Source organism: Drosophila suzukii, chromosome 2L (genome assembly GCF_043229965.1).
Source record: "Drosophila suzukii chromosome 2L, CBGP_Dsuzu_IsoJpt1.0, whole genome shotgun sequence".
Taxonomy (NCBI): Eukaryota; Metazoa; Arthropoda; class Insecta; order Diptera; family Drosophilidae; genus Drosophila; species Drosophila suzukii.
Genome location: NC_092080.1, coordinates 20,154,565 through 20,167,804, shown reverse-complemented (window position 1 = coordinate 20,167,804; position 13,240 = coordinate 20,154,565). Strand labels below are relative to the sequence as shown.

Here is a 13,240-nt window from a genome sequence, read left to right as displayed (position 1 = left end):
AGTTCATTCCGCTTTTAGATGGCCAAAAACAGGGCTCTTCGTTCGCGGACAGCACAAGTGCAATAGCCGGAGTGGAAGGACAGCACGGAGTGCTTGACACGCTGGCCAAGTTGCCGCTTGCCACTTGAATCCTTGGATCCTTGGAGGAGTGCAGCAGGCGGAGGGGACAAGGACTCGGCCTAGACAGTCGGAAAAGGTCTGAGTTCGCGTGTAGCTCGCTGGGAAAAAATATATAAAATCGAAAACGAATATATATATCTAGATAAATAAGTATAAAATCGGGAGAATGGAAGGACAGCAGGAAAAGCACTCGCGACTGAAATCAACAAGCAACAATTACAGAGACAGATGAGGCAGAGGCGGTATGGCGGAACAAAAAAAGCAACAACGAGGGTATCCTGATTGAGCTTCGCCTGCCACTCCCCCTGCGCCACACCGCCCACTTCTTATCCTTCGACTGACAAAGATCGAAGACGTTGACAATGGGCGAGCGCTTCAGCAGCGATAAGTGCATTGCTCGATAATCGAAAATGAAGCAATGAAAACAAAAGCTCAAACAGGAAGCCAAAGTCAAGAACCCCAGGATGACAGAGGGGCGTGGCAGGAGCCGGGGCGGGGGCGGTGAAGGCAACAACAATTATTATCCCTGCTGTGATTGGTGGGCGGGGGGAAAAAGTGAGGAAAATCCCATCCAGTCAACCCCCATTCGATTAAATTTACAGCGCTGTGTGTGGAAAATGCCTTTTCCTTGGACCTCCTCTTCGTCCTCAACTTCCCATGCATAAATAATATCGATGTGAGCAATGCGTCTGGTTATCTGAAATATTTGTGGGCCTTTCCTCTTGGCGGCAGGTGGAGAAATTTTGGGTTGATACAGCGTTAATGTCTAAGCAGGTGGCAATAACAAGGGGTCTTAGAGTGTAAGTGAAAACTCCCACTTCCGGTGGCGGAAGTCAGTTTTCCTCCCCAGGATCAAAGTAAATTTGGAAATATTCAGCAGTCAACGTAACTGGTAACCTAGCTTAATTGCCTATTAAAGCCTCTGTTGGAGTTGGGATAACAGTTTATACTTTATAGAAGGGGAATGCTTATAGATTTAAATGAGTTTGATCATTTGCAGGTAACTTTTAAATATAATTTTATTGTATAAATAGAAATAATGCAAGAACAAAGCTAATATTATTCCAAAAACATTTATGCAAATACCTAATCGATCTGTAATTAAAATCATAACTATATTTATTTTACAAATTAAAGCTAGTATATAATACTAAAATTAATATTTGTAAAGGAAGAAGCGCTGGAAGCTTAAGTCCTTTGGCCCAAATTTCATATATATTTTATATGTTGTTTCTACAATTTGTTTGTAAATCAAAATTAAAAATCTTAAGAAAGGGTTGTATCTTGTTCGGCAAATCATTATTATAAAATATTCCTATGTTTATAAATTAAAATTCGTAACTGTGTTGCCAATGAAGAATTTATAGGGTCGGAAACGTCTCTTTCACTGCAATACAAAGTTCTGCAGGGGTAAAAAAAAGAGTAAGCACACAAAAACAAAAGAATAATTTAATTAGCTCATGGTGCTGAACATTCTTTGGTCTCTTCCCCACATTGTTTATTTATTTAACCAGCTCAAAGCTTTTGTTTGGCTACGGTTCTGTGACAAAATAGTTGGGAGCCACAGAAAACATTTAATAATTAATTTAATGGAACATTGCAAAGTTGCAATGCATTGGGTATTTTGTTTTAACCTGATCAAAGGCACATAGAAAACCAACCACATTTAACTTAATTCATAAAGTAGAACATTTTCAGTTACCCATTTGAAATGTTTTTTCTGGCTCCTTTCATTTCATGGCACTTTATAGTATATAAATTATGATTTAGCCCCGATAGCTGGCGAAAGCTCAAGTGTTGCCAACAAGTTGCCAGGAACAACATTCAGATTACATCCTTATCGTTGTCGTAGACGCCTCATTTGGTTTATAAACGGGCGAGGGAGGGGCCGGAAAAATAAAAGAAAATCATGCGAGCGGGAAAAGAAAGGCAGAATTGTCGTATCTTGCGAAAATATCAATTACAATTAAATAGATTAAACCTTATCATGCAACAACTGTCGCACAAGTGTCCCGAACAAGGACGAGAATGTCGCCAAGGACGTGGAAAGAGGGGGGGGATGGTTGGTTTGGGGGGAGGAAGGAAACAAGCGGCACAACCGGCAAACAAACTTTGGGGTGGGGGTGTGGAAAGCGGGTGGAAAGCGGGCGGAAAATTTGGGGGAGGGACATGCCAAGCTGGAACAAGCACAAACCAATATAAACATACATACATACACAGCGCAACAGTGAAAACGCTTCACAAGATTAATGAACGTACAAAAGTTTAGAGACAATGACGACGCCGGCGACAACAGACAAAAACAACGACAACGACAACGACAATAACAACAGCAACGAAAACCGGCAACACCATGACATGCCCCGAACAACAACAACAACAATAACAGCCGGAAAAGTGTCGGAAAAAATGAGAGAGGAAAATATATGGCATACACTTAGGCGCGCCAAGTCGGTAAGTCGTGCAAATTTATTTTGGCGTAAATTTCATTTCACTAATCGAATCGATTCTTATGCGTTTCATTTCATTTTCAGCTTACTGACTTTTCGCCTATCTTCTCCGCTTGATTTCCCTGCCTTTTTTTCGGGTGTTCATCACTGGCCCTGATTAAGTGTATATTGGGCTAGGTCAGCGGATGGAAATGCGAATGATTTTGGGGGTCAATACTTTATTGTTCGTCCAGCAGACAGGATGAAGCATGCTCGAACATGTCCTGGCGCGAATTCGTATGGGGTTCGTTGGCCGGTTGACACTGGTAGACCCATTCAAATGCTAATGAATTCGGTATGGCACTTGTAATTTAATTACTTTGGGATGAACAGTTACCCTGAACTCTTAAATCAGTTTATTAGCAGGGAAATTAAAAAAAATTCGTTGAAGGTTTAAGACACTTAACAGACAAGTCTATAAATATTTATACATCAGAATATATCTTACTAATGACTAATTAACTAATTAATATTAGAACATATTTTATTTCAACTAAAAAATTTGTTTGTATTTATATTTCAATAATTTAAAATAAGACTATTTTAAAGTCAATTTTAACAACGGCCAAATGAGGAAGTAAAGGACAAATATACATAGTGAACAAATATATATAGATTTCACTGTTTTTGAAATCTTGTATTCCTTAAAAACTTTTAGAACATTTTTTTAAGTGCCATTAAAGGTTAAAATCACTTAACAGACAAGTCTCAAATATTTATACATCACACTAGTTTGTAGATCTAGTTTTCCTTAAAGGGATTTTAAAGTGCAAACCGATTTTTCTTAGAATTCAAAATTTTGTTTGTATTTATATTTTAATAATTTCAAATGAAAATATTTTAAAGCCAAATTTAACAAAAGGAAATGAGGTAGCTAAAGACACTTAACAGAAAAGTTTACAAGTATATATAGATCCCACTATTTTCTAGACCTAGTTTTCCACTAAGAAGTTTATAAAACCTTATAAAGTGCTAACAGACTTTAAGCAAATTTTGAATTATGTTTGTTTTTAATATTTTAAAGCAAAGTTTAAGAAAATCTTAGGAAGGTAGTTCGCTTATCGACAAACTCAAAGCGCGGATTCAACAAAACTCGTGCATAGTGGAAGCACATATTTCTTATTTTTAAAGGAATTAAAACTATAAGGTGCGAGAATATGCCATAAGTCCCCAACTCCACTGGCTTTTTAAGGAAACTTTTTGAGCATCATACACTTCGCCAAGTTATGTCTTTTTTCAAGCGACCCACTTAGCGGCTTGAGTGAAACTCATCAGCATTGTTTCAGCCCGTAGTTTTTCTTCCCTGGGCTCCCCGCTCATCACATAATTTAAATGTCGGCAAAGTGTCTCCTGGAATTTGTTTGAAATAGCATAAATACCCCCTGCTACACAATTTCCCACTTTTCCACTTTCCCCGCCCCCTTCCGCCACTCATTGTTTTTGCTCGTGAAGCTTCCGCCTGAGTTTCCGCTACAAAACGCACATACCCTCGGCCGCATTTCCCATTTTCCAGACAGCTCCATCAGCATCGCTTTTGCTTTCTTTTCCGACTGCCAGCGACTATCTTTCCCTTGCCTTTTCTTGTTTAGTCGTTTTGGCTTATTAAACATTTATTGTGTTTGCTGAGCTTCCGCTACAATTTGCTGTTGGGCTTCCCGTAAAGATTTTAGCCCTGTTTTTTGGGGCCGATTGTTGCTTAGATTGCGCCTTCTTATTTTAAATCCGTCACCGCCTTTGCGTCAACAACTTGGCACTCTGTTTTTTGACCCAAACCCGGAAAATCCCATGTGTCCCAAGTGAGCAGCCACCGCCGAACGCGACTTTTCCATCATATTCACTTACAAAAAGCCTTAGGGTCTCGGGTTTTCAAGGGTATAGGCTGCTCTCCTTAAAGAATTTAAGCTTAATTTAAAATTCCCATCGAATGCTTAAGATATTTTCTAAGAAATAAAATTAATATTCTGCTTTTTGTAAGACAAACAATTTTCAAATAACTTAAGACTAATACCTCAAGTGTATTTGGAAAATACCTATAAGTGACTTTTAGTCAATTATTAAATAAGAAAAGTCCCAATTTAAAAGATTTCTGCAGATTATTGCAAATTTAAGAGGTTGATGAAAAATAAATAACATTTTCAGACATCATCGCAGAATTAGAAAAAGAATGTTTGGCCTAAATACCCATTTGCACACATGTGAAATAAGCCAAATGAACGCACAGCATGGGAAAAATGGCAAACCAAAAATGAAACATTTTGTATAAGCCGCTCCTAATAGTCAACTCAATACAGACATACAAAAATAATAGCGCAATTTGTGTGAGCAACAAGAAAATATATGGCCATGCATTTTTTATGAATTTTTCCGGGAAAACGGCGAAAAAAAAGAAAAACGACAGCGTCAAAACAGCAAAGCGGCAATGGGGGACGCGGTTGCAAAGCGAAAACAATTTAAGTGTCCTTCGGTTGCCACGCTAAACGCCTTCAATTTAACGCCAGACACACGCCACAGGGGCAGACAGCCAGGGGGGGGGCTGGGGGGTGTTTTGAGGGGGTCCTGCCACTCCTGCGAGTCCTGAGTGTGCGTGTGTGTGTGTGTGCGAACTGATGCCGCAATGCGTGTTGACCGCCAACGCCGCTTTTGCCGCCACTTTAAAAATCTGAACGCATGTGAATGGCATCCGAAAGTATGCTACAGCGAAAATCACTTAAGCGTTGAAAATTTGTACTGCTAAAAAAAGGGAGCAGCGCATAGCAGAAAGGAAAAAAGGTTGAACTGAAGTGAAACTTTCCCAAAATGTTGATGAGGTGTGGGAAGCAGCAACAACTGTAACGTCTAGCGAGAAGGTAACAAAACTTTCAGTCAAGAAAAACATAAAACTTTCGCCCCAGCCTTTCACTTCTTACTACCCTTACCACCCCCCAGAACTGCATACTCTTACTCATTTATAGTATGGAGATGCTGAGTAGCTTCTTCAAGTATGCGTGCATGTGGTGGGAGCACCTTATGCATATGTATGTGCACTGCAAGAAACAAAATTCGGTTTTAAAAATATTTATTTATTCTTAAGCTTAAAACGAAATAAGAGCCCAGATTTTATCTTTATTTATATTTTTCAAGGATTTATAACGTTTTTAAGGCCTATGTATCCATTTCAGTAAGCAAAATGGATTTATCCGTGCCTTATTAAAAAAAAGCAATAAAAAAATTTTAAAAAATTTAAACAAAAGACTCATTTTGTATATAACATTTCAAGCTAGAATAAGAAATGGTATAATCTTGTAATCTTACCAATTTCATTAAAAAAATGGAATTATCCCTGCCCCATTAAACAGAAACTAATAAAATATTATAAGGATGTTAATAAAATACTAGTTTTTGAATATTATTTAATACATAAAATATTACTATTAAATTAAATATTAAATATTTAAAAATATTTCAAGCTAGAATATATATAATTATGATTAATAATTAATTAATTATATATTATATAATATTATATTTTAAAACCTAATTTTAAATCGTTTTTTCACAGTGCATGCGTCACGAGGACTGCAAGTGCAATCTGCAATTATGATAACATGTGCGCCCTCGCCGCCTTCTGTCCCCGGAACTCGGTCCTTTGGGCCCTGCCTGCTGCCAACAAAACAAGTTAATAGTTTTTACGCAAAATTTTCTCAACAGGCAGCTGCCTTGTTTCAGGTTTTTGCGGCATGTTGAGCTCTGTTCTGTGCAGCTTCCAGTGGGGAAAGTGCATTTGCAGTTCTGGTTTGCTGTTGAGCTCTTTTAAAATGTTGTTTTCTAGTGTATGCTATAGCGCATTATTATTGAAGAAGATTTACTTTATTAAATGGATGCGGGGACAACAATTTTTATTTTGACAATGAATTCCTTTTGGTAGATAATGGAATTTTGGCTGCGATGAAATTTCGATTTCTACTAACATATATCCTGCACAGCCTATTTTTGCTTGCCAATTATTTGCAAGAGCATGGATTCAAATATTTATGATGAGGAATTCGAAATGAATGTAAGCTTAAATAGGGAAAAAATTGGCCAAAGCTTTGGCTGACTCACGAACCATTGACCCCAATCATTCCCTACACTTGTTCACTCCACCGCCTTCCGACCTCGTGAAAAATGTCGTTCCCTCTTTGGAAAATACCAAAAAGTTGCTACAAAAAAAGTCAAACAAAAATGAGAGAAAACTTCTGTGGAAACATTTCCCATTCAACTTCATTCGTTTGAAACCGAACAATTCCAAGGCCTTTTGCAGCCACTTGTTGTGGATCTGGGTGGGTTTGTAGGGGGTTGGGAACTGGGGAACCGGGGGGACTGGGGCTCTGGCCAAAAACACATGTAGACCACGCCCGCTTTTTTCAAGTAACAAGTATGTCAAGCCAAATAAACCCCACAGATAAGAAAAATCAACCAAAAAATTATACGTAAATAAATTACATTTTAACCGAAAATCGACAAAAAGAGAAAATTACGACAAGGATTACCATAAAAGGCCTACGTAGCCCGCTGGAAAAATGATTGTGCAAAAACTCAAGCAGAAATAACAACAACCAAAAACTGTTGAAAAGTTTTTAAGTGCAGAATTTATAGCTACCGATTTGTTGTCTGGGCCTGGTCCTGCTGCTTTTCTGGTTTTGGTCCACCCCGATCCACTTGCACTTAGTGCTCGAGCAAAATCAATATGGCCTGGAAAAGCGCATAATGAGTGGGCCACCGTGTATGGGACTGCATTTTGGAAAATATGAAAAGTCGAGGAAAGTTTATGGCGAATGAGTAATGAGTGGCTGAGCCTGGTTCAAAATCCTTCTGGCCTCTCCTCCTTTAAAATATTTGCCCACTCGTATTAAACGCAATTTTGCAAACGCAAACTAATGTTTGTGATTTACAATTTTATATTAGTTGTTCAAAGTTAAGTTTGTTAAATTTATATATCAAGTTCTAAAATAATATCCTAGGTGGATAATGTTAGACCTAAGTTTAATCAAATTTCAGCAAATTTAAACCACAAAACGTGATATTTCCTTTTCAATTCGAAATGCAAGTTCACCATCAGTGTTCATACACTCAAGTATTTGCGATACAAAATAATTTATGTGGGTGGAATGCTACTTGCAGGCACTTCACATGTTGCAAGCTGCCATTGCTGATCCTCTTTTTTTTTAATTAGTTGTTGTTTGTACTCTAAAGTTTGTCAAGCACTTGAATAACTTTTTTCGCTTGACATTTAAATGCGTATACATACATGGCACTTGATGCGACTGTGTGAGTGCGGCAGTACGAATGTGTGCTTTGGTCGTGTGAATTAATTAATTAAATATGAGGTGGGCGGGGCTTAATTGGCAGGCCTGGCTTCGAGTCCAGTATTTACTCCGATCAGCTTAATTCAATTTGCGTGCAGTCAAGAGCCAAGCCGGTAAAAATCCACGACTTCATATCAGCGCTAACTTAACTTAATTAATTTAAATATGATTGACGATGTCATATACCCCCACACAAACACACATGCAGCGCAAAGTCCACTGCAAACAAACTATAAAAAAGGTATGTATTTTATGGGGAGGATTGATAGGTTTCATAAAAGTTATGGTGACATTTTTAAGCTTAAAAGCCAAACAGATTGTAAATAGTCCTATATGTGGTTTTTAGACTTTACAACATTTTGTAAAAAGCATAAATCTAAAAAATTCTTCATTATGATTAACGTTAATCCTCATATCTGATTTGAATAATGAGTATTAAATATGGAGCTTATAGAAATTGTGACTTGAATTTTTTACCTACTAACGTAAAGCAAAACTTTTAAAGCCACCCCGATACTGACACAATCAGAGGAAAAGTTGACACAGTTTCTCCCTTAATCTGCCACTCAGCCAGACGGGCATAAATTATTATTATATTATGCAGAATAAAAAGGAAAAAATGTAAGAAATCAAAAAGCGACGTTGAGGCTTCGCCCGAGGTTCAGTTTTTATGCGACTAAGTCCGCTGTCTGGCACTTTGAGCGTCCCCCGTCGCGGGAATCGAGGAGTTTTGGGCTTGGCGGAATTACTCGTAAACCTGTTCGAAGGATGCATTGGCGATGGGAGGTCGAGAGTTAAAAACTGCTGATTACATTTGAATCCCCTCATAACTGTCAGAAAGTTACTTGCCTGCAGACTGGTCCGCTCGTGGCCTGCCAACGGCAACGTGGCGTATGTGCAATCCGGGGTATACTATATACGGGGGTATCGTGCGGGAACGAGTTGGCTGTCATTATGTCATAAACACACGAGAATGCGAGATGTTTATACTTAAAAAGTGCTCATAATAGGGCTGTCTGTCAGCTCAGTTGGCTAGAGGCCACCGTTCGTAGACTCTGCGATCCGATACGATGCGATGGAATCTGCCACCTGTCCAGAAGTTGGATGATTTTGTTCTACGGCACAGAACTGCAGACCCCCCTACCAATCCTCTCTTGATTTTTATACCTGATTAATTTTAAATGCAGCCCCGATGATTGCTTTCCTGTATATCTGTTTTCAGTGTTGGTTAGGAGAACTTAAAGAATTTCATGCTGCATATAGTATAAACTTTGAAGTTCTGAATGGTCAGGTGATGAATAAATTGCATAAGCTTTGAAAACAAATTTATTTGGAAGAAATGTTCGCTGTAGGTATTTTAAACCTTTTTTTATGTACGGGAAAAAAATTTAAGTATTTTTTTAGATTTCATATAGCAGAGTATATTTAACTACAAGCTAAACTATTTCATTTTGCGTTGAGGGATATTATCCCTCATATCTCTGATATACTTTTAAGTATATCTTACATTTTTCTCTTCTCATTTTAGTCGCCAAATTACACCCAATATATATACGTACATTTTATGGTTGAATTTCATTCTGTGGGCGGCCACCTGCCTGAGTGCCCAGACTGCTGCGGTTGCCAATATTTCGCAAAACGCTGTAATTAAAATTGTTATCTTATGAAATTGAAGCGCACACATATAGATGCAGTGCCGGTGTAACGGAAATCCATGCAGGACGTCAGCGATTTGCGCAATGCCACACGGCTGGCATATAATTTTACACATGTCTCGATGACTAGGATGCTTGATGCCCGGCTGCCGGGGTCATAACTGCCAAATAACCTGGTAAACCCAACGCCAGCCCCTCTGGAACGCCCTGCTGCTCCTCCTCCTTGGATTAAACGATGTTGCTGCAGTCTATACATCACGATGCAAGGGTCAATTGCCGGGGCACAATGTGAGCTATTTCTGGCATTTTTCAAAGTTGGGTGATTTTTTGGGGATATGATATAGGAAGTCTGGTGAGTGAAGCTGTTACGGTGGTTCACTATATAATAGATGGCCAAGGGGGGGTCTGGGATAGTCGATGGGCGTCTGAAAAATGAATTGGTAGCCTTTTAGTCTGGAATTGAAGTGAAATACAGCAGCTTAACCCGCTAATTTTATTGGAAAAATCAAGTAGCGCAGAAATATGAAACAACCCGTTAGATTCCTTTTTGTAAAAATAAAATATTTTACATTGAGCAAATAGAATCGATGTTCAAAAGGGTAACCCATGTATAATTTCAAATAAAACCCCAGCTAAAGCTTGCTCACTTTCCAATTAAATGGTTTTCAATCGACACACACATATGTTGTCATAAATTAACATGACTTTTTGATTGGTCCTGTTCAAATATATATACTTTATTAATAAAGCGGACTTTACATGTCCGTGTTATGATAGCAATCCCAAAAACTGACTTTATTATTTAGTGTCCTTTGATTTCGGAATGCCAAGAGATGTCAATCTGTGCTGGCAGTCTTTCCGGTAATCCCTACATGCCACGACATGACAGCTACAGGAGTTGCAGACGAGGGGCTGCCTATAACTTGCTCATTTATTAAGTGATAATAGACTGGCTCCTGTTCACGCAAAACAAGCAAGGACACCCGGCCACCTACTCAAGGACGCCTGTCAGCCCCAAAATATGCAAAGAATCGTGCACTAAGTGGGTGTTGACAAAGTTGCCGTTTTGGCCACTCGGGCATATGGTGGCCACAACAATTTCATAAGAAATTCGTGTAAGTCTGTTGGCTTCCCAGCATATTACTCACCAGATACTTGGGCATACAACTCCCTCCCTTCCTCCCATTCCCCCTGTGGGCTTATCCTCGGTCGTTTAAGTTTGGGTTTGGCATATGTAAAACTTTTAGCAAACATGACAACACACAACCGAGTAATATCGCATGCCATAAATTACACTTAAGTATTTAACAGCTTTATAGAAAACAACCAGTGGTTGGTTACGCCCCCCAAAAACGAAGATCGGGCCAGGCAATAAAATACCGACGAGGGCGTTTAGACAGACTGGGCGGAATTGCTTTTCGGGCCAAGAGTTCGTATGTTCTTATTTGCATGGCTCTTTGTCGCATTCGTATACTAAATTTTATCTAGTATCTAAATACATTTTTCATCAAAATTCCAGTCTAGCCTGGTTTGGGTAGGAGGTTCTCAATTCCGACTGGGTGTGGTTTGTCTAGCCAAAATCGTGATGACAGCAAACTCAGCTGGGAAGCAACAAGGCGGGGTTCTTGAATTACTTTCAAGATTTTATAAAAGGGATTTTTGTTTTATTACGGCAAGATTTTTCACAAAGTTTGCGAGAAGCCTTCTTATGAATTTATATGACAGTTTGAAATCTGAATTTAATTTCCTAAAATTTCAAATAATTTTCAGTTTTACTTTTAGTCTATTTGAGAAAACATCTCCAGACTGTACTTGAAATTGGTAAATTTTATTAAGACAAAGGAATAAATAGTCCAAGGACTGTTATATAAACCTTTATTTGTTACAGGATTAGTCATTCTAAACGTTTTTGTATCTTGTTGTGGAGTGAACTTTTTTTTAAAAAAATGGGATGACAATGTCATTTTTATATTTCGGAAAGGTTAAATTTTACAGCACTTCGATAGGGGCTGACACAGAAATATTTGTAAAGTAATGTTTAGATCCAATGCATATTTAAACTAACTAACATTATAAAATCGGATTAGTAATTATATAATTTTTTTTTGTATTTTGTTTTCGGGGTAACTAGGTTATAAAAAATCGAATGGGAAATACCAATTTCAAATTTCGAAAAAGGCTAATTTAAAAGCACTTCAATGGGGGTGTTATGGAAATATTTTCCTTCGAAAAAACTCTTTTTAACAAGGCAAGAAACTAGAGACGATCGCACATTCAACATATAAAATTTCTGATATCAACTTTAGTGACGAAAATCCGATAACATATTTTCAGGATTCTATTTGAAAGTCGGCTAAAGTTCATTTAAATTGCATAACTTAGCAATGGAGTGTTGTATTGGAATGGTATTTTTGTATAGAATACCATCTTCTAAATTTAACTACCGAAATTTCTCCAGAACCAATCGGCTGATTAAAGATTTTAAATCCAAAAATTAAAGAAATCACAATACCTTGATTACTGCAGATTTTCAATTCTGCGGATATATATGTATAGTAGTCGGCTTCGCACGCTCTTCTGGTGCGCATCGTCACTACGTGTACTGCCGTCCACGAATTCCAATCGCTCTGTAGTTGGAAAAGATTTCCACCCATATGATTATTTAAAAGAGTCATAAAAACAGCCAATTCTCTTGAAATACTCTTGCATTTATTTAATTTTTTTACAATGAGGCACTGGTATCCTCGATCCACTGCTTGAGGGAGGGGACATCGGCGTAGACACCGGGGTAGTTAGACCAGGCACATCCTTGGCCCCATGAGACCACGCCTACCTGCTTGCCGTTGGCCACCAGAGGACCGCCAGAGTCACCCTGGCAGGCGTCCTTCTTCTCGCCGGTAGCGCAGACCATGGTCTCCATGACCGACTCAGATCCGTATTTGTAGGTACTGCTGGCGCAGTCCTTGTAGTGCAGCAGGTCGACGGCCACCTGGAGCAGGGTGTCAGGGGAGGAGCAGAAGAGGAAGCACTTGGTGCCCCAGCCGGTGACGACGGCACTGGTTCCGGAAACGGGCTGCGAGCTCTCCAGTTCGATGGCTCGGATTTTGCTGGTCTGGCGAACAGGGGTGCTCAGCTTCATGATGGCCACATCGTTGACCTTCAGCTTGCTGTTGTAGCCCTCGTGGAACTTGAAGGCCCGCACGCTGACCACCTCGCCGCCGGAGCTCCTGGACTTGGATCCCAGGCGAACCTGCAGCTCGTTGGCGGCATAGGACTGCATGCAGTGGGCGGCGGTCAGGATTGTTTCCGAGTCAATCAGACTGCCGCCGCAGAAGTGGGAGCCCTTGGTCGTCTGGATGGACACCTGGTAGGGGAAGCTCTCGATCTCGGCATCCTCGCCGTTGACGATCCGTCCGAAGGGGAAGTCGAAGTCCGGGTGTCCCTGGCAGCAGGCACTCAGGGCGACCAGCGCCACCACGCTCAATACCAAACGATTCATTTTCAAAGCGATCACTAATCTAAAAGCTGTTGGAGGCCTCATCTTTTATAGTTCACCTTATCGTTTGACCATTCATAGGCCGTAAATCAGAGCCTCTCTATCAGGAGTCCCGCTCCCTCACGCCTTTCCAATGTCTCATGGGTAGATGTTTTT

The 13,240-nt window shown here is 39.5% G+C and overlaps 1 protein-coding gene across 1 annotated transcript; it reads right to left on the bottom strand.

Moving 5' to 3' along the window:
• Nucleotides 1-12,285: 12,285 nt before the first annotated feature.
• Nucleotides 12,286-13,097, bottom strand: LOC108021416 (trypsin-like). Its single transcript, XM_017090128.4, has one exon. The coding sequence runs from the start codon at nt 13,085-13,087 to the stop codon at nt 12,311-12,313; it is 777 nt and encodes a 258-aa protein (XP_016945617.4). The 5' UTR covers nt 13,088-13,097; the 3' UTR covers nt 12,286-12,310.
• Nucleotides 13,098-13,240: the final 143 nt, after the last annotated feature.